This window comes from Gymnogyps californianus, chromosome 21 (assembly GCF_018139145.2).
Source record: "Gymnogyps californianus isolate 813 chromosome 21, ASM1813914v2, whole genome shotgun sequence".
NCBI classification, from domain to species: Eukaryota; Metazoa; Chordata; class Aves; order Accipitriformes; family Cathartidae; genus Gymnogyps; species Gymnogyps californianus.
In genome coordinates, this window is record NC_059491.1 from 7,345,008 (window position 1) to 7,367,919 (window position 22,912).

Below are 22,912 nucleotides of genomic sequence, written 5' to 3' on the forward strand. Positions count from 1 at the left end.
TGAGGGCACAGCCACGCTGGGTGGCCAGGCATCAGTGGGACAGGAGGTTGGCTAGGGCACACTCTGCCCTGCCCAGGGAACGCTTGATCCAAACACCCTTGGAAATAGCCCGCTGGTTTTCAGCCAAGGCGCTTGGGTCCCCTCCTCACCCACGAAGGGATGTCCATGTCCACGTCCAAGTTCGCCTTCCTCCAGTCCAGAGGCACTCCTGGAGGCCACGAACATCTGGATGCCACGAAACACGCTGGATCAAGAGTGTCACCTAGTGGCAACAGAGCTGATAAAGGTTGCATGATCCCGCAGAGGCCCCACGCACTTCCCACACAAGTGGGACCCGACAGCCCTTAAACCTCCAGGCTGCAGCGAGTACAACCCTCGAGTTGCACGGGCCCTCGAGTACAACCGTGCCTGGGCGACAGCTGATGTGCAGGCTCCCCGTGTCCACATGCAGCCCATATGTTGAGTATTTAGGGTCGGTTTTCTTTTTAGCGGCTCTCCCTCCCTCCTCCCAAATTGAATGCAGCAGAAAGCTAAAGGGGAACCATGGCTCTCCCATGCCCTGTGCCCTCCTGCGCTGCTGTCCCATCTGGTGTCCTGGTGTAAACGGCCTCTCCCCCGTCAGCACTGAGGAGCCTACTGCCAAAAACCAGACAGGCGTCAGAGCACTGAGAAATGGAAGTCAGAACTAATTTATTTAAGAAAAAAAAAAAAAACAAACAACCTTGTAAAAAGGAGGGGGAGGCATCGATTACAAGCTCTGGAAGCTCTTGTCAGGACAGCGCCAAAGAAATCAGCTTTATACAACAGAGAGAAAGGGGTAGCAGGAGGGGCCCGGGGCCGTCCCCCACCCCGAGCCTCCCCAGCCCCGTATGAGCAGTCCCCTGCGAAGGTACATCGGCATCCCAGCACTCGTCCCCCTTCTCCCTCCACCACCATTAAAGTGCAGCAGGGAGAGGGGGGAGAGGGGCTGGCTCCCACCCAGACCACCCCAGCGCGAGCCTGCTCTTGGCCTTCCCCTGCGGGCCACGAAACGGGAAGCCCCAGCGCCCGTGGCATGATCCAGCTCCCTCATCCCCAGGGAGCTACGTGGTAGCCCTGAGGACCAGCAAGATAAGGGCTCTCACCACCACGGTTCCCAGGAACCTCACGCACGCAGCCCCAGAGGCACATCCTGGGGCAAAACACTCCCCAAGAGCAACCTAATCCAAGGGGTTTGGGCTTGAATTAAGAGCCAGCGGGTGCCAGGAGAAACAGCGCGTCCACGCTGAGCCCACGCGTCCTTAGGCAGGCAGGGCAGATAGGAGGAAGAAGGGATGCCGCTGGTCCCGCACACCCCAGGAGAGACGTGCATCTCTTGTGGGACTGTGGAGAGGCTGCATCCCTTCTTCCTCCGCCCCAAGCACAAGCCGTTTACAAGAGAAAAACCCCGAAGGACTCGGCAAGGGCTCCACAGCAGGTTCAGGAGCCTGCAGACAGCCCCTGGGGAGCCCAGCTCAGCTCTTGCTCTCTCAGCCGAAACCCCCTCGTCCGGGTTCCCGCTCCTCTCAATATATTATTACTATTATGTGCAAGTAGTTTTGCATCAGAAAACGCCGAGCCCTCCTCTCTCGCCCCGCAGCTCCAGCCCCACGTCCGCCCCTCAGCCCTGCTTGCGCCTCAAAACGTTCCTCCAGCCCCGGGGTGTCGTGGAGAGCAAAGTGTGAGGGTAGCTATTAGATAGGAAAGACTCCACCACCCCCCTCCCTCCCCAAACCCCGGCCCTCTCCCTCGCACACACCCCCTGCCCACGCCACCGGCTGCAAGGACAGTCCGCAAGGGCCAGGTCACTCGTCGCCCTCCTCCTCGTGATGGTGGTGGCTGGAGGCAGGAGGTTCTTCCACCTCCTGTTGGTGGTGGGCATAGTGATGGGGGCTGGGACCTTCAGCGGGCATGTTCTCCTCCGCGTTCAGGTAGACGTTGAACAGGGCTCCCTCGTGGCTCGGCTCCTTCCCGCAAGCCTGGCAGCTACAGTGAAGTATCTTCTCCACCAGCTTGTCAACCCTGGGGATCTCGTCGTTGCCTGGACAGTCCAGCGTCACCTGAGTAGAGGGAGGAGGACACAGTGAGTGAGCGTGCAGGCTCAACGCCCGACGGCTGTCCTGCTGTGGGCAGTCTGCCCTGCAGACCTGGAGGATTTTAAGCCAGAAGCGATGGTTCGCTATCCATATAAACAAATCTCCACAGTCAGTCTGCAAGACAAGAGTTCTCTGGGAATGTCTCGCAAGGTCACAAGCTGCAGAGACCCAGGGAAAGTGCACCGACTCAAGCGGGACACTGCTCCCGGGGCGCTACTGGCACAGAAATATCGGTGGGAACTGCAAAGGCCACCCACAAGACACGTTGCTGAGCGTCTCAGATAGTTTGGGCTAAACCATCTGCCCAAATCTCTGAGTTGAAAGCAAAGCAGAGAGCTGAACCCAGCTCCCTGGGTGCCTAGGCTTGCCTCGGGGCAGGGTTGATGGCTCTGCCACGATCAATGGTGGCATGAAACGGTGAGGTCTGAGGGTGACTGGCAGATGGGCTGTGGGAAGCACTTCTGGACATCGAAGAAGGCAAAAACTTCCAAGTGGGAGGAGGCGACAAAGGGAGTGGTGAAGAGAACAGGCACACGGGATGAGCACAGGGATGAATAATGCAGGGACTGACAGGGGATGGTTCTGCAGAGTGATAAACACATCATTCATCACAGCAGTCACGTTGCTTCCTGCAGCCCCTTCCACCCAGGCATCTCAACACAGGGTACAGTCACCCGAGAGACACCCTGGAAGGAAACTATGAGTGGGAAAACCTCAGGGAAGGAGAACGACTTGCCCTAAAGTGACGGCAGAGCAGAGCTGAGAGCCCCTGAGCGAGGCCCCGCGGAAAGAACCGTGGAGCAGGCAGGGATACTCACGATTTCCCACATGGACTGGGCTGGCATGCAGGAGTCGCAGTGAACCAGGGACTCTGTGGACTGAGGGAAGGTGTTGGGGACGCTGTAGCTGAAACACTGTCCCAGACAGGCCCTGCAAAGACAACAGGAGGGATGGGGGCTCAGGGGAGGTCCCTGCTCTTCCCAACAAAGGCAGAAGGAGATCTGACCTTCCACTGGGACAGACAGAAGGCAGCCAGGCAGAGGCAGGACACTGTGCCTGGCTTCTTGTGCGAGTGACAGTCTCCGAAGCCACTCCGGTGCCATCTGCAAATGGCAATCAGCCGCACCCAGCTCTGCACTGAGGGTAGATCCGTACCTGTTCTGGATGGACTTGGACTCGCAGCCGCTGTGCCCCACGATCTGGGTGATGTTCTTTGCCTCGCACCAAGCGCTCTTATCCGGGAAGAGGGCGAGCTTGTTTATGGGGGGTGGTGCGGCCAGGAGCAGCGCTGGGAAGAGGGCACCAACCACGAACCATAACATCATGGCCAGCTCTGCCAAAATCCTACAACTGGAGACAGAGAGCAAAGCGTTAGCAGGAAAGAAAACAGGCAAGCCGGCCCATTTCTCCAACCGCATGGCAGTTCTTGGCTGCGACAAGCAGAATTATGTCCTCCCAGTGCGTCGGTACGCACATCTCCCTCCACAGCCACTGATGTGGCCAGGAAGGCTCCCCAAAACACTGCATGAGGAGTGGGACACGCTGCTCTGCCTCTTCCCTCTTCAAAACGAGCTCTGGGACCAGCAGATACCTGCATTACTTCTCCCAAGCTTTGTGCCAGGAGCAACAGCAAGCTTTTCATCATTTCCCACCCAAAGCTGGGCTGGGAGAAGTTTGCAAAACAAAAGCGTCACCGCCACGGGCCAAGCCAGCTTGGAGAAGTCACGGACCGCAGGAATGTTTTTATTTGAGGAAGGAGCAGACTTCCACACTTCCTTTTCTCCCACCTTAAAAGCCAAAGCCGGCCTTGCTGCAAGCCTTCCCAGAGAAAAGGGACCGCTTTCCCGGGAAGGAAAACCGCTCTCCTCCTAGAAGTGCGCAGCAGGTGTCGCTGCAAGGCAGCAGCAAGCAGGGAGCCGTGGAAACCTCAATCCAGAGGCTTAGAAACCCGCAGAAAAGACCAATACAGTATTTATTTTTATAGAGCCACTCAAATTCAGCAAACGGTTACTCCGAGGACGGGAACTCAGTCTGCAGACGAGGGGGGTCCTTTTAATAGCAAGCATAAACCTCGCTCGCAAAGGTGGTCGGCCGAGAAGGTTACTTACCACCCCCAGAGAAATCCCACGCAGGGTTTCCTTGCGGGCCAGCTCTTTTCTCGAGCCAAGGTGCCTGCATTAACACTCCCAATCACTGGGGAAAGGCAGATGGAAAAGCATCATAGAAATAGGGAAATTTTTTCCTTTGTGGGGTTTGGATGGAGTCACAGTGAAAGGCAGACATTTATACTTTCTAAAATATTTGTTAGAACCATGCTATTTGTTATTTCCTTCTATTTATTTATCCAGACGAAGATCCAAAGCCCACACTGGAAAGAGTCCTGTTGATTCCCATGGCTCCTGGGCCCAGCCCTCTAACGCTCGCCGGGGAAGGAGAGGAAAAATGCCTTGTTTATCAGACGCCGGTGTCAGAGGCAGCTCTGCGCTGGGGACTCCCAGCCGGGCGTTCCCTCGGTTGCTCAGTCTATCTGCACAGTCTTCACCAACACATCCGCGGCTGGAGGACCACCACGTTTATCGAAATGATTGAGATGGCCTACTAAGCACCTTTCAAAGCTCCAGCTCAGATATTTTAAGGTCATTATGGGGCAGAGGGTTTTGCCCTCTCACCCCTCCACGGAGCCCAACCTCCTGGTTCTGAATCAAGAGAGAGACGAGAGAGAGATGCTTCCCCATCCTCCATCCCAAGGCAGCCAGAAAAGGGCATCCTCATTCCCTGGCCCCAGGATCTCTGGAGGAATCAGGTGGGGTCTCTGCTAAATTTTCTTATTTCCTGGTGATACAGGAACCATAATGGTATAACGCAGCAACACCTTCATAGCCCCGGCTTCCTAATCCTCCCAGCACATGTTCCTGTGAATCCCGTGGGTCCCCGGTGAGAATACCTACACAAAGCAGGGTTTGCAGGTCTTGGTTTGAGATAAGCAGAGGGTTTTAGCCCCTGAACTTGCACTGCCATTAATGAGAGCGGTGTGGTTAAATACATTTGTCCTGAAGACAACTCTTAGGGCTTACTCCTGCTCCCTGAATTTTTTTTCCATTTCAGTGGGGGAATTCCGCAATTTCTGCTAAGAAGAATACGGCTAAGCTGCACACACACACACTCGGTTTGCTTGGTTTTCTGAAACGAGCATCACTCATTCCTCAAATGCCAGCAGCTCCGTGCTGAGGAATCCCGCTCCCAAAGGCAAGTCCGAGATCAGAGCTGGGATGTGACCCAAACAGCAATCACAACTCCCCCCAGGGAACAGCCAAAATTCCTCTGGAGTCAGCACACAAGTTCACTTCCACATGCCCGATTAGAGGGCAATTTCCTCCTTCCCAAAGAAAGGTGGTGGCTGGATTTTTTCCAGGTTTCTATGCATCTCTACCCAGCAGCAGAGAGGCAAACATTTCTGCGCTCACAGCCCTGCTTCCCTGGGACCTTTTTTTTTTTCCTGGAGGGAGGTGTTCAACAGAGAGGTGTTTCTGCAGCGCTGGTCAGAGCAGACCCATTGCCAGAGGCATGAAGGATCAGCTCCGAGCATCTGGGCTCCTGTCTTGCTCCGATACTGAGAGGAAGATGAGTGAGGTTGTGCTCTGCTAAAGCACAGGACCTGGCCTGGATTCAGGAAAGCACTTAAACATATGCTTAAGCCCTCTCCTTTCCTGAGCAGGGATGCCTTTGTAACCGGGGCCCCTAGCAGCACGGCTGCTGGGCCGGTTTGCAGAGGAGCGGTCGGCGAGCAGGGGAACCGGGTAGCTCTACAGAGCCGGAGCAATTGCAGCTTTATCCCATTCTTCAGGGCGCTCAGGTGCTGAGCGCTGCTATCCCCCACCGATTTTAAGCCTTGAACAGGCCACATCCACATGGCGTTTGCCTTCTCCCAAGAATGCCCTGGAACCCGCAGGGCCACATTTCTAGTAAGTAACAAGGTTTTTATGCCAGTGCCTAGGAAAATATCTGATGCAGCTGAGTTTGGGAGGGAGGTGGGGCTGGAAACAGCCTGCTCGCAACCGCGGCATGTTCGCTGGCATAGTTCAAACCAGTCATGCGAACAGAGCTGCCACTAAAACCATTCATCTGACAGCAGCCACAGGGTCGGAGACAAAAGCACCGTGTTCCTTCTCCCCCCGGCTGGGAAGGGAAGGGAAAAAGGAAGACAAGGCACCCGAGCAGGTTTGCAAACTCCCGATTAAATAAAGGCATTGAGCACATTCCTCCGTGACAAGCTAAATTACACGTTGCAGCCCCTAAAGGAACAAGTGTGTGCTCCCCGGCGCTGACCCCGGCCCTGGCCTGCACTTCCCCGCACACAGGGGCTTCTTTCTCTTCTCCGCACCGGGGCACATTTTTTTTCCTGCTAGTCAAAGCTTTTCAAGCAGAAAGTTCAGCTCAGTTCCGGCAGACTCATCAGCCCGTGAGGGTCTCCCCCCCTCTCCCTCTGCAGGGAACCGCATGGCAGCTTCCTCCGCCATCCCTTCAAGCACGCATTTGAGAAATCAAATGACTCAGCCCTTGAGCCTGGCACATCCCCGACTCCGGAGACAAACAACTTCTCAGCGCAGGCACAGCTGCAGCCCTGTGGTGAGCAACCCCAGAACCCTTTTCCAGCCTGTCCCCGTGCCCAAGGAGCTGAGGGGCAAAATGGGCAAGGGTGATGGGTCTCAGCTCTACCAGCTCAGGATCCCTTCGAGGCCCCGAGAGCCTGGCAGGAGTCCTGCTCGACGGCTGAGGAGCGCTCGGTTTTGAGATCTGGTGGTAGCACGCTCAGATGTTTTGTGTCACCTAGAAGAGCTCCTTCCTCCCATCCCGGCAGTCCCGGGGACTCTCAGGGGTCCCGCAAGCAGGACAGTCCCCGCCAACGCCTGGAAGCAGCTGGGAAAATCTACATCGTTCCATCGGCTGGAGGACAATCACGGGAATTACCTCGGAGGCCACGTTCCCACCATCCAGCCCACAGCTGTTCTCAGCCATTTGGAAACCAAACACTTCTGGAGGAAAATAAAAAAGATCTAATCAGTTTTACCCTCTTTTTCCAGTGGGAAGTTTACACCATAATACAAGACAAGCCTGCAGGTAGACATGGAGAACATTTCAGCAGTAGTTTAATATATTTATAGGTATTTTTCTTATCCAGGATCTTGCAATTTTGCCAAATATATAAAACCACAGACACAGGTATATTGTGCTCATGGCCACACACACAGCATCCCAGGTTCTGAGAGACAAGAAACCCCTAAGCTTTACAAACACTGCTTAGCCAAGGCTCAAAGCCTGTGAATACAGCACAGAAATAGTGTCAGCTCCATGCTGTAGCTAAGGAAAATGAGGTACGAAGCCCAGAAACGGCCTTACCTCAGTGCCTGAATCAAGGATTCAATCCTTGTGTGAGTTGCATGAGATCTCAGCAGAGATGGACAAGGCGAAGGTTTCAGCTCCTGGTCTGGATCAGAGCTGGGACCTCCGCCTTCCTCTCCTGCCTCCCTGGACACACGGCTGTCCTGCCCGACGGAGCCGGCTTCCCACCCAGCCTGGCTCTCAAGCTACACCACGCCAAGCTGCCAAGAGCAACCCCAAGTTGGTGTTAGACATGAATCACAGCAGTACCGGGTCCTGCTTTTGTGTTCAACTAGTTATTTGTGCCATTTTGCTGAGAAAAGCTGCTGCACGGCGCTGCCGGGAGAAGAGGAGGCTCCAAAGACACGTTGCTGAGTGCACTACTCCGTGCCTCGGTTTCCCTGCTTGTAAGAGCAGAGACAGGGGAGTGCCGTACGCCAAGTGAGCTGATGGGTGCAGAGAGAGTGGAAAAGCACAGGGAGGTCTTTGGAGCGCCAGACTTCCTTCGAGGGAAGAGGCTGCCCGGGGCAGGAGGGGAGGGACGGCTGCCAACAGCCCTTGCCCCACACGATGCGGCGCGCGTTCCTCGATGGGAAGGTGCTCGGGGTAAAAGCCGGGCTGCAGGGCAGGTGGGAGTCAGGCCAGGACATCGCTGCGTGGTGCGGGAGTCGTGCAAGGACACCGTGCTGCAGGGCAAGGGGGGCTCGCTGCCTGGAGAAGAGAAAGCTCTCCAAGGACTTGGGTGGGATCGCTCCTGTGCGTGGAGGTGGCTGGGAGCGATCTGTAAACGCTAAAAGGCAACTGATTATTTAGGCACCTAAAAGGAAGCAAAGCCACAGTAAGTGTCCGATTTGGTGGCAACCGGAAAGACACATGTATCTGTCCCAGAAAGATCCAGGGCACGGCTCTCCTCAGACACAGGATTTTGTCTCTACAGTAACTTCTGAATACTACAGGGAATTGCCTCTTAGGAATCTCAACTCAAATAATATTTGCTGACATGGAACAAAAGATATTGTAAGACAGCATTATTAGCAGGAAAAGTTTAAATCTAAACTGCGAAAACCTGAAAAGTCACTGTGTACTGAAAAAAAAAATCAAAACAACTGATTTTATTCAATACTTGTCCTTATTTAATACTTCCCCCTTTTTTGAAATTTGCATTTAGCTAACACTTTACATTTTTCAATTTGGTTGCAAAAAGTACAAAGTACAACATTCTTTTGGGGACTCTACTGTTACGCCTGCAATAGCCCAAATTAATCTGATCAATGTCACGACAATATCTCCAGGGGAGAGGGCAGAGAATTATGCACTGAAAATGTCTAGAGGTAATTCTTCAGGACCGCAAGACAGATGAGTGCTTAACTGAACACAGAAGCCTCTTCTGAGCTGAGAGCTTCAGCCTTGCTTTGCTGAGCTGCAAAATCTGGGAAGAAATTACAAAAAAAATAAAAAGGGAACTACCATAGGCAGACGTTCGATATTTAACACGCAAAAGAATCAATCCTAAAAACTTTTTGATAATGGAGCAAAAGCCGTGTCATTTCTCACTGTGGATCTGGCTGTCTCTGCTCCTTTCAAAAGCAGGAGATGTTAGAGCTTCCCTTTCCGTAACATATTAATTTCCACTCAAGCACGGTTGGACGATTCACAGAAATAAAGCAGAAATAGAGAAAAGCAGTGCAGCATTTTTAAAGCCCTCTCCCCTCCCCACTTTGGACAGAATTTCAAAAGACTTTGGTACATTGGGAGTTTAAATCTGGCTTCTCGACCATGCACTGAGCACTCGAGAAACTCATTTTATGCAGCTGGAAAAAAAATCCAAGCTCCTTTACCTACAAAAGTCATTGGAAAGCTACCTATGGACTTAGATAGGCTTAGAATGGGGTCCTGAAGGAGCTCTGCTGGAAAAGGGACCCACTAATGGCCTGTGGAGGAGGCAAGAGTAATATAAACAGTTTCTGGTAATTTATTTCAATTGCTCGATTTCTTCAGCATTAAGAACAATCACGGCCAGGCAAATGCATCAACCTAAAGCATAGGAATATATCCTGGCCCCACACCACCCTCCACTCCCTCTCTTCTTCAAGCACCTGCTCGAAATGCGGGGCTCCGCAGCCCCTACGAGCAGCGGGGCAAGCAGGATGGGAGCAAGGACCAGCTATGTTGGGGACCTGGAAAACAGGCCTGGTACTAGCCTCCAGCAGCCGGCAGTTTTGGGGAGCAGCGGGACTGGGGTGCCTCGGCGAACTGGGGCAAGGGAGAGCGTACAGGCTCTGTCTGAGACCCTGCGCAAGGAAGGACGAAGTCTGCCACATGCTTTGGCTAGAACAGTCCCCAGCGGTAGGTCGTAGCCGAGTGCATTGCAGATAATATGAGAAATAGGCACTTTCAAACACAGCTGTTAGCAGCATTTCAGCCAGAGGCCTTGCTCGCATGTCTGGACCTGAAAGAGGCTCGACTCCCTCCTGCGTTTCCCCTGGAGCTGGTGTTTCCCACACAGCCGTCCCACAGGCTCGCTGCCGCAAAGCAGGCAGGCAGAGCCACCCGGCGCGGGCAGCACCGTCAGCCTGGCTGGGGCTGAGGATATCGTCTGGAGCTTTGGCCACGCAGGAGGACCACAGGTGTCCAAACGCGGACCGTGGATCCAAACCCCTTTGAAAATCCCACGCAATAACAGTGACTGCTGTCCTCCAGCTGGGCTGCTCTCTCTAAAGCTGTCCCTGACCCCTGCAAGCAGCGGTTTCCCACCCAGCGTGGAAAGGGGCTGTCTTTTCCTCCACCCCAGCATCACTATTCGAGAGCCTGACCACCAGCACTCGCCGACAGCATCTCCACAAAGCACCTGGCTCGCTCTAGAGCGCACAGTCACACCGTTTCTCCTTGCAACTGAAGCTACAGCCTTTCCCCTCCTTTTTCGGTGAAAACAGCTTTCACAGGGCCGGCGGTAAAATCCGCACCGCCTCTGGGAAGGGTCCCAAGAGTCGTTCACTTTTACCCGTGTTTGATTTGCACGCAGGCACCAGCAATTTCCCCGGGGAGCGCTTCTCCCAGCAGGCCCAGTTCTGCTTTCACTTAGAGTGAGGTAAACTGGGACCGGCTCCTCCAAATGACTCCACTGGTGCAAATGAGATCAGAATCTGGCACCGCTCGTCTTACTCAAAACAAGCATAACTGGAACCAGATAAAACCAGTTCTAGTACATAGTGGCCACCAGGATTATTATTTTTTTAATTTAGCACACACGCCGCGTAAGGCCATCCTGCAGTCAGAGATGGGAGTTGTCTCAAATGCCAACCACGCTGGCTTTCGGCTCGCTCGGTCATTCATTACCAAACTTGCATAAAAAAATCAAGCCCTGTCCTACGCAGCGGGGTTGCGCTTGCAGGATCAGGTTCCCAGCTGCTGGAGCAAGAGGTGGAAAGAGGGAAGGAGAAAAGGGTTTGCGGCTGAAGCTGTGGATCTTTTAGTGACGGTTCAGGATCTTCCCTGCCGTTTCCCTCTCCCTTTACACCAGTTTAGGTCATATCCTGGTCACAACAGCAGAAATCCAGTCGACTTGAGTGCTGTTTTGCTCTCTTTTAATCTCTGCTTTACACTGCACCAGCCTTCTCGGTTTTGACGACATAAAACCCAACGTCTGTGTTATTTACCGACGGCACTAACTGCAATATCTCCAACACCGAAGCATAAAAACATGTGGCAGCGCAGGGCCAGAGGCTTTCGGGGGTAACGTAACAGCTCGCAGCCCAGTTGGTATTTTCAATTGCTACCAGACGTGCTGGGGGCTGACCTCACACTTGACATTTAGGCGGTCTCTCCTAAAACTGCAGGATCAGGCCCAGTAACCACAATGAAATCACACTGTGAACCAAATGCCGGTCTTTTCCCCTCTCTGGACAAGTCACCTGAGCTCTGTATCAGAGAAGAAGGAGGCTTAAGCCACATCTGAGAGAGTGACCAAAGCGAGGGCCCGATCCTGACGCCATTTCCAAAGCTCAACTCCAAAGGATTGAAATCTTGGCTGGAATGGGGGTAGCAGCCCAGCCCAGCTCCACAACCGGTAGAAAGGAGTGTTGGGTTGCTCCGTTCCCACCATCGGAGCTAATTTACACCCAGGAAAGCCCCGGCCCCCACCGCCCCTGTGTCGCTCCCTCCCTAAACAGCGCTGCGTGAGAAACAAAGGTCTGGCGAAACGGCAAGCACAGCTCCTGCCAGTGCTAACAGGAGGTGCGGAAGACAGACCACCCCTCATTCCCACTCCAGTTCTCCCCCCAAAAAGGACAATTTTATCAGCTGCTCAGGTTTTTAAGAATCTGATTTGAACGGCTGAGAGGTTTCTTTGCCCTAAGCCGTGCTGGTCCCGCCGGCACTCTGGTCCTTGCTTTATCGCAGGGGATCTCCGAGCCTGGGTGACTACAGCGGAGGGGGTTTTTTTCCAGCAAACTTCCAAAAAAAAAGAGCAGGAGCAAGGCCCTAGGACAGAGCAAGTCCCCGGCTCTGCCTGCCCTGCGGTCGCTGCAGCTATGATACGGGAGCCGGCGGAGGTATTGCTAACACTTTAATGGGAACAGCACAGAGCTTGGGGAGGAATAACTGCCCAGGAGTTTACTCTGCTTCTCGGGCAGGTTTCCCACCATTGTACCAGCTTCACACAACCTCGGCAATGCCAACACATGCCAGGAGCAAAGTTACTCCAATACGGGCAGGTCTTCAAGGCTACTTTAAAAGCATTTTGGCTCAGGGCCCAATCCTGCCCTTCCTGGGCACCCAAAATTCCCTCCAGCTTGACTGTTTTCCTTGCTCCGGAAAGACGACCGGGCACTCAGGAAGACTTTGCTCGTTCGCCCTCTTTGCAAGACCGCAAACTCCCCAAGCTGGAATTCAGTGCAGAGAGGTCAAGCCAAGAGCCCAGATTCTTCTCAGGGCTGTTTGCAAACACTTGGGATTTTTATACTGAAGGCAAATTCCATTTCCCATCCTGCGGTTTGCAAATTTGAGGCGAGCTGCCTTTTTCGAGATGGGAGACTGCCTTCGAAAAGCAAAAGTGCCCATTGTATACAGCTGGTTTTTGGCTGGTTGGACATTGTAAAGAGGACATTAAGTTCTTAGGCTAAAAATACAAGGGAAAATCTGGGCCTCGCCATATCACTAGGATCTTTCCCACTCGTTTCAGCAGGGTGCAGATTTTTCCCCCAAAAACCTGCGTGGCAAAGCTACGGTGCCCCAAATCCACAAACACTTCACACAGGCTGAATTTTGAATTTGATGGGGTTAATCCTAAAGTAAAAGTTGGATTGCGGAGCAGAGTGTAAGTTTGTCGTAAGAGTGCCCTCGTAAGAGAAATGTTAGTAGGCAATCAGGGATTGTCCGGATCAACTTTAATGCAGCCTGAAAACGAGCTAAAGCATGTTCTGTCCCCGGAACATCTCTTAGAGAAAAAGAGAAATCCCCACTGTGCATAAAACGCAGAGATTATTGTATATATCAAATAAGAATTGCCGCAAATACTTAAGACAAACTGAAATACTATGTTACGACTCAAGAAACAGGTAGAGATATATAGGATACAAGCCTTTGTAATATTCCAGTAAGCACAACAACTATTTGTAGGATACAAGGATGTAAATTCATCCCCAGTGCAAACTTTTCAAGTAACAAAAGTTTACTTCCTTTATGATACCCGAACTACTACACGTCCTCTGGCGTTGCGGTTAATCGATATACTGAACGTTCCCGTTCTTTCCTCTGCACTTTTGTTCGAAACCCGAAATAGATGGGAAGGACTCTGTACCACAGATGTGCAACCGATAGAGCGCGGCTCCCCATATCCTATTCTTTTATTTTATTTGAGCTAAAGCGGCGGTGGAAATACTTTAACGATTGCACAGCAGATCCCCCGAAGTCCGCCTCATCTGCAACTGATTTCTGCCCGTGGCAATATTCTCATCCTCCCGGCTATCAATCACCCGAGGGGGGGAATAGAAGGGAGAGGAAAAGAGGCGGAAAAATCTGGTGGTGATCAGCGGCGGAGAAAAAGCAGCAGGTCCGCTCCGTTTTGGGGGGGGGGGGACACGGGAGGGGGGGGGGGGGGAGAGACACAAAGCCAAGGGGTACTCACCACCCAGGCGACGGCGGGCACATCCCATGGGGTCCGGGGCCGCGGGCGGCGGGCGGCTACAGCCCCGCGGTGCCCGGCGGCTGCCGCATCCTCGGCGCCGCGGCCCAGGGAGGCGCGGGGCGGGCGGGAGCCTGCCGCCTCCCTCCCCCCGGTGCCGGGCTCCGGGCGGTGCCGCCGGCCCCGCCGCTCGCGATTGCACAATCGGGACTGGGGCGGGAGGGGGGGGTGGTGGGGGGGGGGGGTGTGTGGGGTGTGGGAAGGGAGAGGAGGGGAAAGGAGGGAGGGAAGGAGGGAGGGACGGAGGGAGGGGAGCGCCGGCTGCAGCGCCTGCCCGCCCCGCCGGGGCTCCGCCGGTTTATGGGGCGGTACGGGGAGCCCCGAGCAGCCCCAGGAAGAGCGGTCCTCCTCCGGTCGCCCGGTTCCCACTCCCCGTGCCCGCTTGCAGCCGGAGAGACGAGCGCCGGAGCGTGGGAGCCCCGCGGATCCTCGACGGGGCGGCCCCCCAAACACCTACGGCCCCAGGGCCAGCGGGACTCGCAGCCCCCCGGGACGGGCACGGAGCTCTCACACGCTGACCGCCCGTCCTGGGCGGCGGAGCCCCCGCCAAGCGCTAAAAACTGACGGGGAGAGCCCGCTGGCAACACACGTCCATAAAAACGACGTGTCTGTAAAAGAAGAGCTGTGTCCGAAGGTAATTTCCCAGCATTTGGTCCTGCAGTGACCTAAACAAAGTCTGGATGTGGCTCACTGAATGCAAACAGTTCCTATTTAAACATAATACTTGATAGAGAGTGCTTGGGGTAGAGCCCTAGCCGCAGTGAAGACTTTGGAAAAGTTCTCCAACACCGGAGGATGGTTTTCTCTTCTTTCTCCTTTCTTTTCCCTCCTTCTTTCTCATCTCTTTCTCTTCTTTTTCTTTCTTTCTTTTTCTCTCTTTCCCATTAAAAAACCAACAGCCAAACACAACCCCAGTGAAACCCCATTCATCGCTATCTTTCAGTTAGGATAATTGTTGGAGACCGGAAGGGCTCTGTTTCTGTAAAGGCGCAATTAATCTAATAGAGGCCTCCACATTAAACGCTGGCACGGCCCTACCGAAATCAAAAGATACCTGCAAGGCTTGGATGGGCTTTGCTGGCTCCTGTTTGTGTGAAGATTTGCATAGAGATCAGAGAAGCAGGAAGAGGAGATGCTAAGAAAGCAACAGCCGTGCTGAGAGAAGTGTTGGTAGTGCCCTGGCAGTGGTCCTGGGGAGAAGCTAGGAAAGCAAGCTTTAGGGCTGGGTGTTAGTTGAAGGAGGCTGGAGGCTGCCAGCGAAGGAACGGTTTCCTGCTGCTTGGTTCCTTCCAGCTCCGGGACAATAGGAATTTGTAAATAGGATGGCAAAAACCTGCTTCCAGCATCACTTTCTTATCCTGCTGGATGCAACCTACCCGGCCCTTGAGCTGTACTGAACTGCTCAGCTCCAAAAAGGCCAACAACAAAGGAGCAGCCTTTCGCCATGACCCCATAACCCATCGGGAGCCCAAACTCTAATCTCCCAACATTTTCACCCACTGCTGAACTTGGGCTTTTAACTAATCTCTACCTGCTCCTCACGGCCAGCATGACCAGCAGTGAGCTCCTGCCCAGGAGGATATTTTATTCTGAATAATAAAATGATTGAAAGAAGAGACATCAGAGGCTTGGAAGCAAGTTCTCAGGTCTGTAGATAAATGAGGAAAAATAAGATGTAGACGAGACCAGCTACGAAGCAACAGACCACGGGCATTAAGGTGAAATTCACCCAAGTGTATCAAGTCCACGGTTCAGTATTTTGATGGTTTTTGTGGGATCCTTGGCACTGGGGTATGATTACTCTGAGTGGAGCACCGGGCTGCATGCAGAGATGTGAGCCAGTGTGCAGTTCATTCCCTGCTTCCTACTATTCATTCGTGTTCCAGTTCTGTAAACAGCCAAAGAGCAGAAAAGGGAAACACAGCAATCTGTAAATCTAGGGGTAAGGAGGCACAGGGAGCAGAGTTCAGGTTTTCTGGTGTCAGAAGAGACAGGCAGAGGTGCTGTACGACAGAACGGGCTGGCTGGAGGATGAAAGAAGCTGTCGAGAGGCTGTCAAAGCCCTGGGCCAACACTTTTCCCCTTCTTCTCTGGCAATGCGGTATCGCAGCCAGAACGAGGAGTGAAGACCTGATGCCTGCAGATGTCATTTGGACAGACACTGGCTCAGGCACGGGCCAGAGGCAGCCGCTCTGCAGCTGGGAGCAGACGGGAGGGAGAGCAGGGAGGCAACACTGGCAGGAAAGGAGCCGTCCTCACCGGTCAGGCCCCTCGCCCCTAGCCAGGGTTGCTGGCTCCAGCAGCATTTTTACACTCTCGCTTCACATCACCCCCTCATTCACCAGCTCCCGCTCCCCGCAGGCTCTGGGGAGCTTGCTGCCTGCCCCTAAAACACCCGTGCCAAACCACGCTGTTGTTTTCATGCCGAGCGGCGCGACATGTGGGTTAGTACGACACAACTCTCCACTCTCACCCCCCGACGACAGCCCGTTTCATCAGCCTGTTGTTTTCCACCATAGATAGACACCATATGAAAACACAGGTGCACAGAGCCTTGCCCAAAATGTCCACACACCCACGTATGTCTTCCCCCCTCAGCCCTTTCCCCTGCTGCTGGATCACCGAGGCTTTCGTACACTGAGACACAGCAGAAACCTGCTCTCCGGTCTCCAGGAGCTTCCCTCCCTCGCCCGCTGTTGCTGTTTTGGGCCTGCTGACAAACGCCCACAGTGCCAGGGGCTCCCCGCTTGTCAGGACAGGACTAGGAACTGTGGGCGTGAGAATTAAAAGGGTGTATTTGTAAGTTAAAAATAAAACTATGCCTTTTATTTGTGTCTTAACACAGATTCCAAGGCTCCCTGCCCATAGCTGGATGCTAGAAAACACATGCGGGGAAAGGCAGCTGGGAAAAGAGCGAGCGAGCGAGAGCGTGTGTATCCGTGAAGGGCTGCAGGGAGCAACGAAGGGGGGAATTGCCCTTCACAGATCCCCGCAGCTGGGCCCACGCTCCGTCTCTCCCCCAGCGACTTGGGTTGTGTTCACCATCCCTGAGACATACCGCATAGGGTCCAAAGAAGCGCTCTCAAGGGCTAAATCCCCTGGCATGACCCATGAGGGACTTGGGAGACTGATGTCTGGGTCTGCCGTGGACTACCCTGCCCCATCTCACATCAGTCAATTCGCTTCACCTCTCCACCTCTCATTTGCAAAAGGGTATAAAATTCTATTGCAGCTCCCCGGAATAAAGGTGGCTCTTCATCAGCTCCCCTCTCTCACCGGACCGTCACCTGCTGGAGATGAACTCCTACTTCTTCGTTCCTAAATAAGCCCTAAGACATCTCCAAGATAACAGCTCAGGACCCCAAATTGCTGTGTGTAAGGGCGTACATGCCCGAGCTGAAGGGAGCAGTACTCATGCCGGGAGATGGAGGCAAAGATTTTACTACTGAAAAAGCTGGGGGGTGATTTCCCATCAGCATCTCAGGTAGGTGAAGGGAGGGGACACTGGTGGCAGGCAGGGTGTGAGGAGCGCATCCTCCCATCGCTGCCAGCACCCAACTCTCACATCGGTGCAGTTCCAGCACCCACTGGCAAGGATGGAGCAGTCCTTACAAACACCATTCTCGCTTTTTAAGATTCACCCAAAGCACGTGGCTACAACAGCAATTCACTGCTCATTCAGACCACCAGGTCAATCCACGCCAAGCACTGCCTCTGGCTTAGTAACATACACAGAGGTAAGGCGAGGCTAGAGGGGAAGGTTCAGCCACGGGAAGGAATCTGGACCAGCAACCTCCATCGGGCCACAGCTTTAGGATAACAGATTTGAGCTCTGTGCTGAATCCCTTTGCGCCGGCAAAGCAGAAAGGCACGAGTCCTAGGGGTAATTTGGCTAGCTGGCTTGAACTGCAAAATCCAACTTGCGTGGCCATGTGTAGAAAGAGAGATCTAGGGACGGACCTGGCTGGCAGGGACTGTGCTCGGTAGTAAAGGAAAAGGATTTATCATAGAGCTCATTAGAAAACATCTGGGCTCAGCAAATGACCTGGAATGCGACTCGGCAGCGGGGCGCTCCTCTCTTCCCGAGTCCCGAGAATGCGAGCTCCCGCAGGGTAAGACTCGAGCCAGCTGTTTCCTCTAATCCCATCAGCCTTTCCTTCGACAGGGGTCCAAACGCTCGGCGAGCGGGAGAGAACGAGAAAGTCCCATTCCCTCCCCTTGGTGACTGGGATTAGTGGTTTCTCTGTAGTGCCGTGCCAATGCATTTTGGGGCCCTGGGGCAGCAGTAAAAAAAAAAAAAATGTACCCCTCCCATCTCTGAGCAAGTCCAAGTGTGTTTAATCGCTTTCTTTTCCACCTTGCCCAATCGCTCCCTGCTCCCAGGCACTCTAGGCCCCTTCGTCCCTCCCTCCCTGCCTCGCTTCCCCAGCAACTCAGGTCATGCAAAATCCTTCTTCTATTCAGTTCACGTCTGCAGGGGCAGCTTCTATCACGGAGGGCTGAGAAGAAGCTGTTGGGCTTCATTTGCAGGTGCCCTCTTCCCTACGAGTTCAAACAGTTTTTTTCTTTCTACTTCAAAAATACCAGTTTCCTGCAACTCTATTACAACCGGCTAAATCCCCTCTGATAACCATCTTATTTTCCGCTGCACAACTTCCCCCTGCTGCAATCACTCAGAACCTCTTATTATATTAATTATTTTTCTTGCAGCGCTGCCTGAAGGCCCCAGCCAAGCTCAGGGCCTCGTCACAATAGGTGCTTGTATGTGTTTAGAGACAGTTCTGGCACTGAAGCGCCTACAAACTGTCAACCAGCAGTACAAACTTAGAACGTACACATGTGCGCAGGGAACATTTTGCACATTACCAAAAGGAAACCAGCACCCGCCTGAAACGGGGTGACTCAGCCCAGAGCAATATTGCACTGCTGTTGCATGGGAAGAGGCTCATGCACAAACTCTCTGGCCTTTAAGAAAAGCACCCAAAATCAGAAGTCTCAAAGTACCAGTTTCTGAAGTCCTGCTACTGCAAGAGAGAGTCAGCATTTTTTTAAATTAGGGTAACAGAGAAAAAAGAATGTATATATGTATTCACTAACAGATTAAACTCCATCCCCCCGCCTTACAGAAGACAAATGCAAATACAATCCTTAAGGTGATAACATGATTTTCATATTTTAGAGGGTGTGGTTCATAAAAATCATAGAAATGTGGGACCCTGAGAAATCTGCTTTCATTGCCTCCCTCTCCTGCCCTGAAGCAGGATCATGATTTTTGAGTTTGTGAAGCAGGTAATACTATTGCAGCTGATGAGGAACTGAATGAAACTGGCCAGGAGTCTTAGCTTATCACTGCTTTCTTGAACATGCTGAGCGATCTGTGCTAGCACTGGACCAATTTTTCATCATTCTGGTTTTAATTTTGGTAACAGAGCCTGCCTCAGTGGCTGCTCCAATGTATGATAAGAGTTAACATTGAAGCCTCGGTTAAATAACTAGAGGCTCATCCTGTGCTCAGAGGAGTCACAATGACCTTCTCTCTATCTGCCAGCCTACCTCTATTTATACCTAATATGGATATAAAATCCACAACTTAGCAGATAGTAAACTAGAGCCTCCCACAAGCATGTCACCTAGTAGGATGCTCCCAAAGATTTAAAGGAATTATTTCTCAGGCCTGAAAAGAACCCAGTGAATTCACTTTCTCTGTTCTGTCTGACATGGTGCAGACAGCAGAACTATGCGGACCTTCCCATACAGTCCTTCCAGTGCACCTCCAGTCCTAGCCCACAAACACTCCTGCAGTTCCAGCCCCAGGCTTCCATCCATCCTTCAGAGATGCATTTATTGACACATGAAATACCCCAACTCTCGACAGATTATCTACGAAACCATGTAATCTTCAGAGAGAATTAAACAAAAACCGGGCCCCATGCCCGGAAAAAGGAGTCGGGGGAAGCACACACCATCAGCCATTCCCTCAAACAAAACCAAGGAAAACAGTCCAAAAGGGAGGAGCTGGAAGAACAAAGCAGCAATGATCGGCATAGAAATAGGTTGTCTTATATCCGAGAACCACGCCAGGGACATCTTCAAGGAGTGTCTAACACACAGGGTCCTTGAGCTGAAAATTTCTGCATTTAGTTCATACCAGATTAAGCCATGGGACAGAGACCAGGAATAATGCAGTCAACCTTTATGGCCTTGGAAGTTTAAGAGAATTTATGGCCAACAAGAACAGTTAGATCATCTCATAAGAATCCATGTGTGTTACAGGTCATTTGGTTTCACCCAGTCACTCCCAGGTGGAGCACAGTAACTTGCATTTAAGACATCAAGAGCTGAAAAATCCACCCATTCCTCTGCTAGCTTATCCCAGTCTCTCTGCTTATAATTCAGTGCCTCGCTGCCCATCTGCATGGGTCAAGCTTTGGCCTCCAGCCATTGCTTCTCGTTATGCCTCTCCCTCTCAGCAGCAAACCCTTCAGTTCCTGGGTTTTCTGTAACCCCTAAGTCCTTGTGATCTCTAGGTATGATCAGCATTTGCTGCGCCTTCATGTCGAACTTTACATTTGACTATATCAAAACCTACATTGCTCCACTTTCTTTTTCATTTATATAGCATCCCACCAAATAGCAATTATTCGTCTGCCACCATTTTTATATTTACTTCCAGATAATTAATGAAAATTACAGATAATACAAAGCATTATACTGATTCCTGCGGGAGACATGGCGTCCACAGACCCCAGTGTACCATTGTTTTGCAAATCAGACATGAAGCCATTAGGACATGAAATGATTTTCTTCTTCTGTGGCCTCAGTCAACCTTTCAACCTAGAAAGAGGCTGCTAAAGAGAGAGGTTACACAACCCATGGCACGTACCTTCAGCCTAAGCCTCCTTTCCCCTTACTCCATTGATAACTACAGCCCTTTCTCCCTTATTGCTCTGTGCTATAGCACATTATCCTGGAGAGAAGGCGCAGGAGTTTGGTGACAGAGAAGCAGGTGACTGGAAGAAATGAAAGGGTGGATAAGAAAGTGTAGAAACACTCCCCTTCCACAGCACACCTTTACCTTGTTTGAAACACTCCCTTTCCACAGCACACCTTTACCTTGTTCTTCCAGCATCTTCAAAGAGCAGAAGCCAAAGTATTTTGTGAACTGTGGAGTGCGATTCAATCCAGCGCAGATGGGTAGTGAACTGTGGGGTCCACAATATACGCTAGCTGACTGTACAGAGCTGAATTTTACCCGGGAATGAAGTAGGTCTTAAAGCCATGACCAAGTGGAGAGAGTATCACTATTTCCATTTTACAGGGGAGAGAACTGAGGTGCTGTCTATCACAACTGGACTCCTAAATCCTCAGCGAATGCATGGCTCATGGGATTAGTAATGGGTTTGGGTTAAGCTGTTAGTCACTACTAACAACTTCAAGTGCAGCACCGAGGGGGAGGAAGAATACCCTCTAAAACTTCTAAAAAGAAACACACTCCTTCATACAACAGCAGATTTATGAACTGAATTTGAACTGATAAGGACATGACCTTTTCTAGGAAGGGGCATACACTCCTAACCCAGAGCTGGAGTCTTTACAAGTACTACCAATAAAGACTATAGATGAAGAGTGATTTATTAGTCACCAACAACTTTCTCAGCATCTTTATAAGCTACAGGAGGTGGGTATCCACCACCACGAGGAACATCCAGCTCTAAATAGCTAGCAATGCTGTACAGCTAAGTGCTGACAGCCAGAAGTCACAAGAGAAACAGCGATCCACAGCTGAATTTCCATAAACTATGTTCCCATTTAGTTTCAATCTCAGTTAAGCATTTCACTGTGGGTGGGCTATAGGCTGGACTCTCAGGGCAGTTAAGACACAGTACGCATTGCATACAGCTGCCTACTGGAACTGGCGTGCCAAAATTTGCACCAGTCCCATTTACAAAGGCAGGGGTGGGGTGGGAGACGAGGAAAAAGTTTGTTTATTTCTTACTGTCGGGATGTGTGTGGTAGGGGGGGAAAGCAACAAAACCCAGCCAGCACAGAGCAAAAGGAAGGGTCAGCAATGCCTCGCTGATTCAGAACACTGCTGAAAAATGTGGTTTTCCTAGCAGGTCACTGATCGTGTGTTCCCCCAGCTCTGCCACTAGCCTCTCCCTTCTAGCTAAAGCATAAGAGCTATACCTCGTGGTAGATCACTACCACAACAACCACCGTTTCCTTTAGTCCACTCATGCAGCCACTGCTTCCATTTGCAAACAACCACCTTTGTGATTTCTTTTGCATTGCTCCAAAAACTCGGAGGGAACCCAATAAAAATATCTGGAAAACCAATTCCTTCTCCTTTGGAGAATGATCCGTGTGAACCCTCTGGAAGAGTTGAGTTACGCCATCACTGCTGTGTTTCCACTACTGGAATGATATTGTCTCCTTGATGTCCTCCCTCTATCTCCATCTGTTACCTAAGTTCATATTTAAGGTAGATCTACTAAGGCAGTGACTATCTTCTGGTATTATGCTTATGCTATACCTAACACAGCAGTGTCCATGAGATGCAAAGAACTGGCAATACATTTCAGTATTTTCTCCTTCTCAGAGTCACATTTACACCAAAGTCAATATTGAGGGTCTCAGTGTTTTACACCTATCAGTGATTCTATAAGCAGTCACCTCCTGGACAATAAAACAGAATTCCTAACTTATCAGAGTTTTGCCATTAAGAATTTGGGGCAATTTGAGGATAGCAAGTGGTTGCAGAACATACCCTTCTGGAGTCTCCCAGACTATGAAGTGGGCAGCCTTCCCCTGAGACTCCATGACCTGCCAAGTAAAAAAACAGTCAGAAAGGACGGCTGATGGAGTCAATGGCTCAAGACTCAAATTAGAGTCCCAGCTGCATGCCACGTTCCCTCCAGGAGTTATCACTGACCTTGCCTACAGCTTCTCCCATCTTTAAAATGGCAATTATAAACTTTTCTACCTCCCTCAATCCCATCTGTTTAGTTTGTAAATTCTCCAGGGCAGAGACTGGTTTTTATTTGTGTGTACAGCACCACATACAGCAAGGTCCTGATCTTGGCTAAGGCTCCCAGGCATGATTGAAATACAAAGAAATGACGGTATCTTGATCAAACATGAAAAACTCGGATAAACAATAGAAAAGCAGCTTGATATTTTTTTTTCCTGCAGTCTCTGCTTTTCCGTGACTTGTTTATTCATCTCAAAGCCTCAGCAG

General features: G+C 51.7%; 1 protein-coding gene across 2 annotated transcripts; it reads right to left on the bottom strand.

The window, feature by feature from the left end:
- Positions 1-1,759: 1,759 nt before the first annotated feature.
- NBL1 (NBL1, DAN family BMP antagonist) lies at positions 1,760-22,478 on the bottom strand. Of its 2 annotated transcripts, none has more exons than XM_050909404.1 (4): positions 22,442-22,478; positions 3,270-3,464; positions 2,933-3,044; positions 1,760-2,078 (listed from the first exon to the last, which is right to left on the bottom strand). In XM_050909404.1, exons 2-4 carry the CDS (start codon positions 3,437-3,439, stop codon positions 1,824-1,826), a joined length of 537 nt encoding a protein of 178 aa, XP_050765361.1. In that variant the 5' UTR covers positions 3,440-3,464; positions 22,442-22,478; the 3' UTR covers positions 1,760-1,823. The 2 variants fall into 2 exon arrangements, with proteins under 2 accessions (XP_050765361.1, XP_050765360.1); XM_050909403.1 differs by lacking the exon at positions 22,442-22,478 and adding an exon at positions 13,618-13,694.
- Between the last annotated feature and the right edge of the window lie 434 nt (positions 22,479-22,912).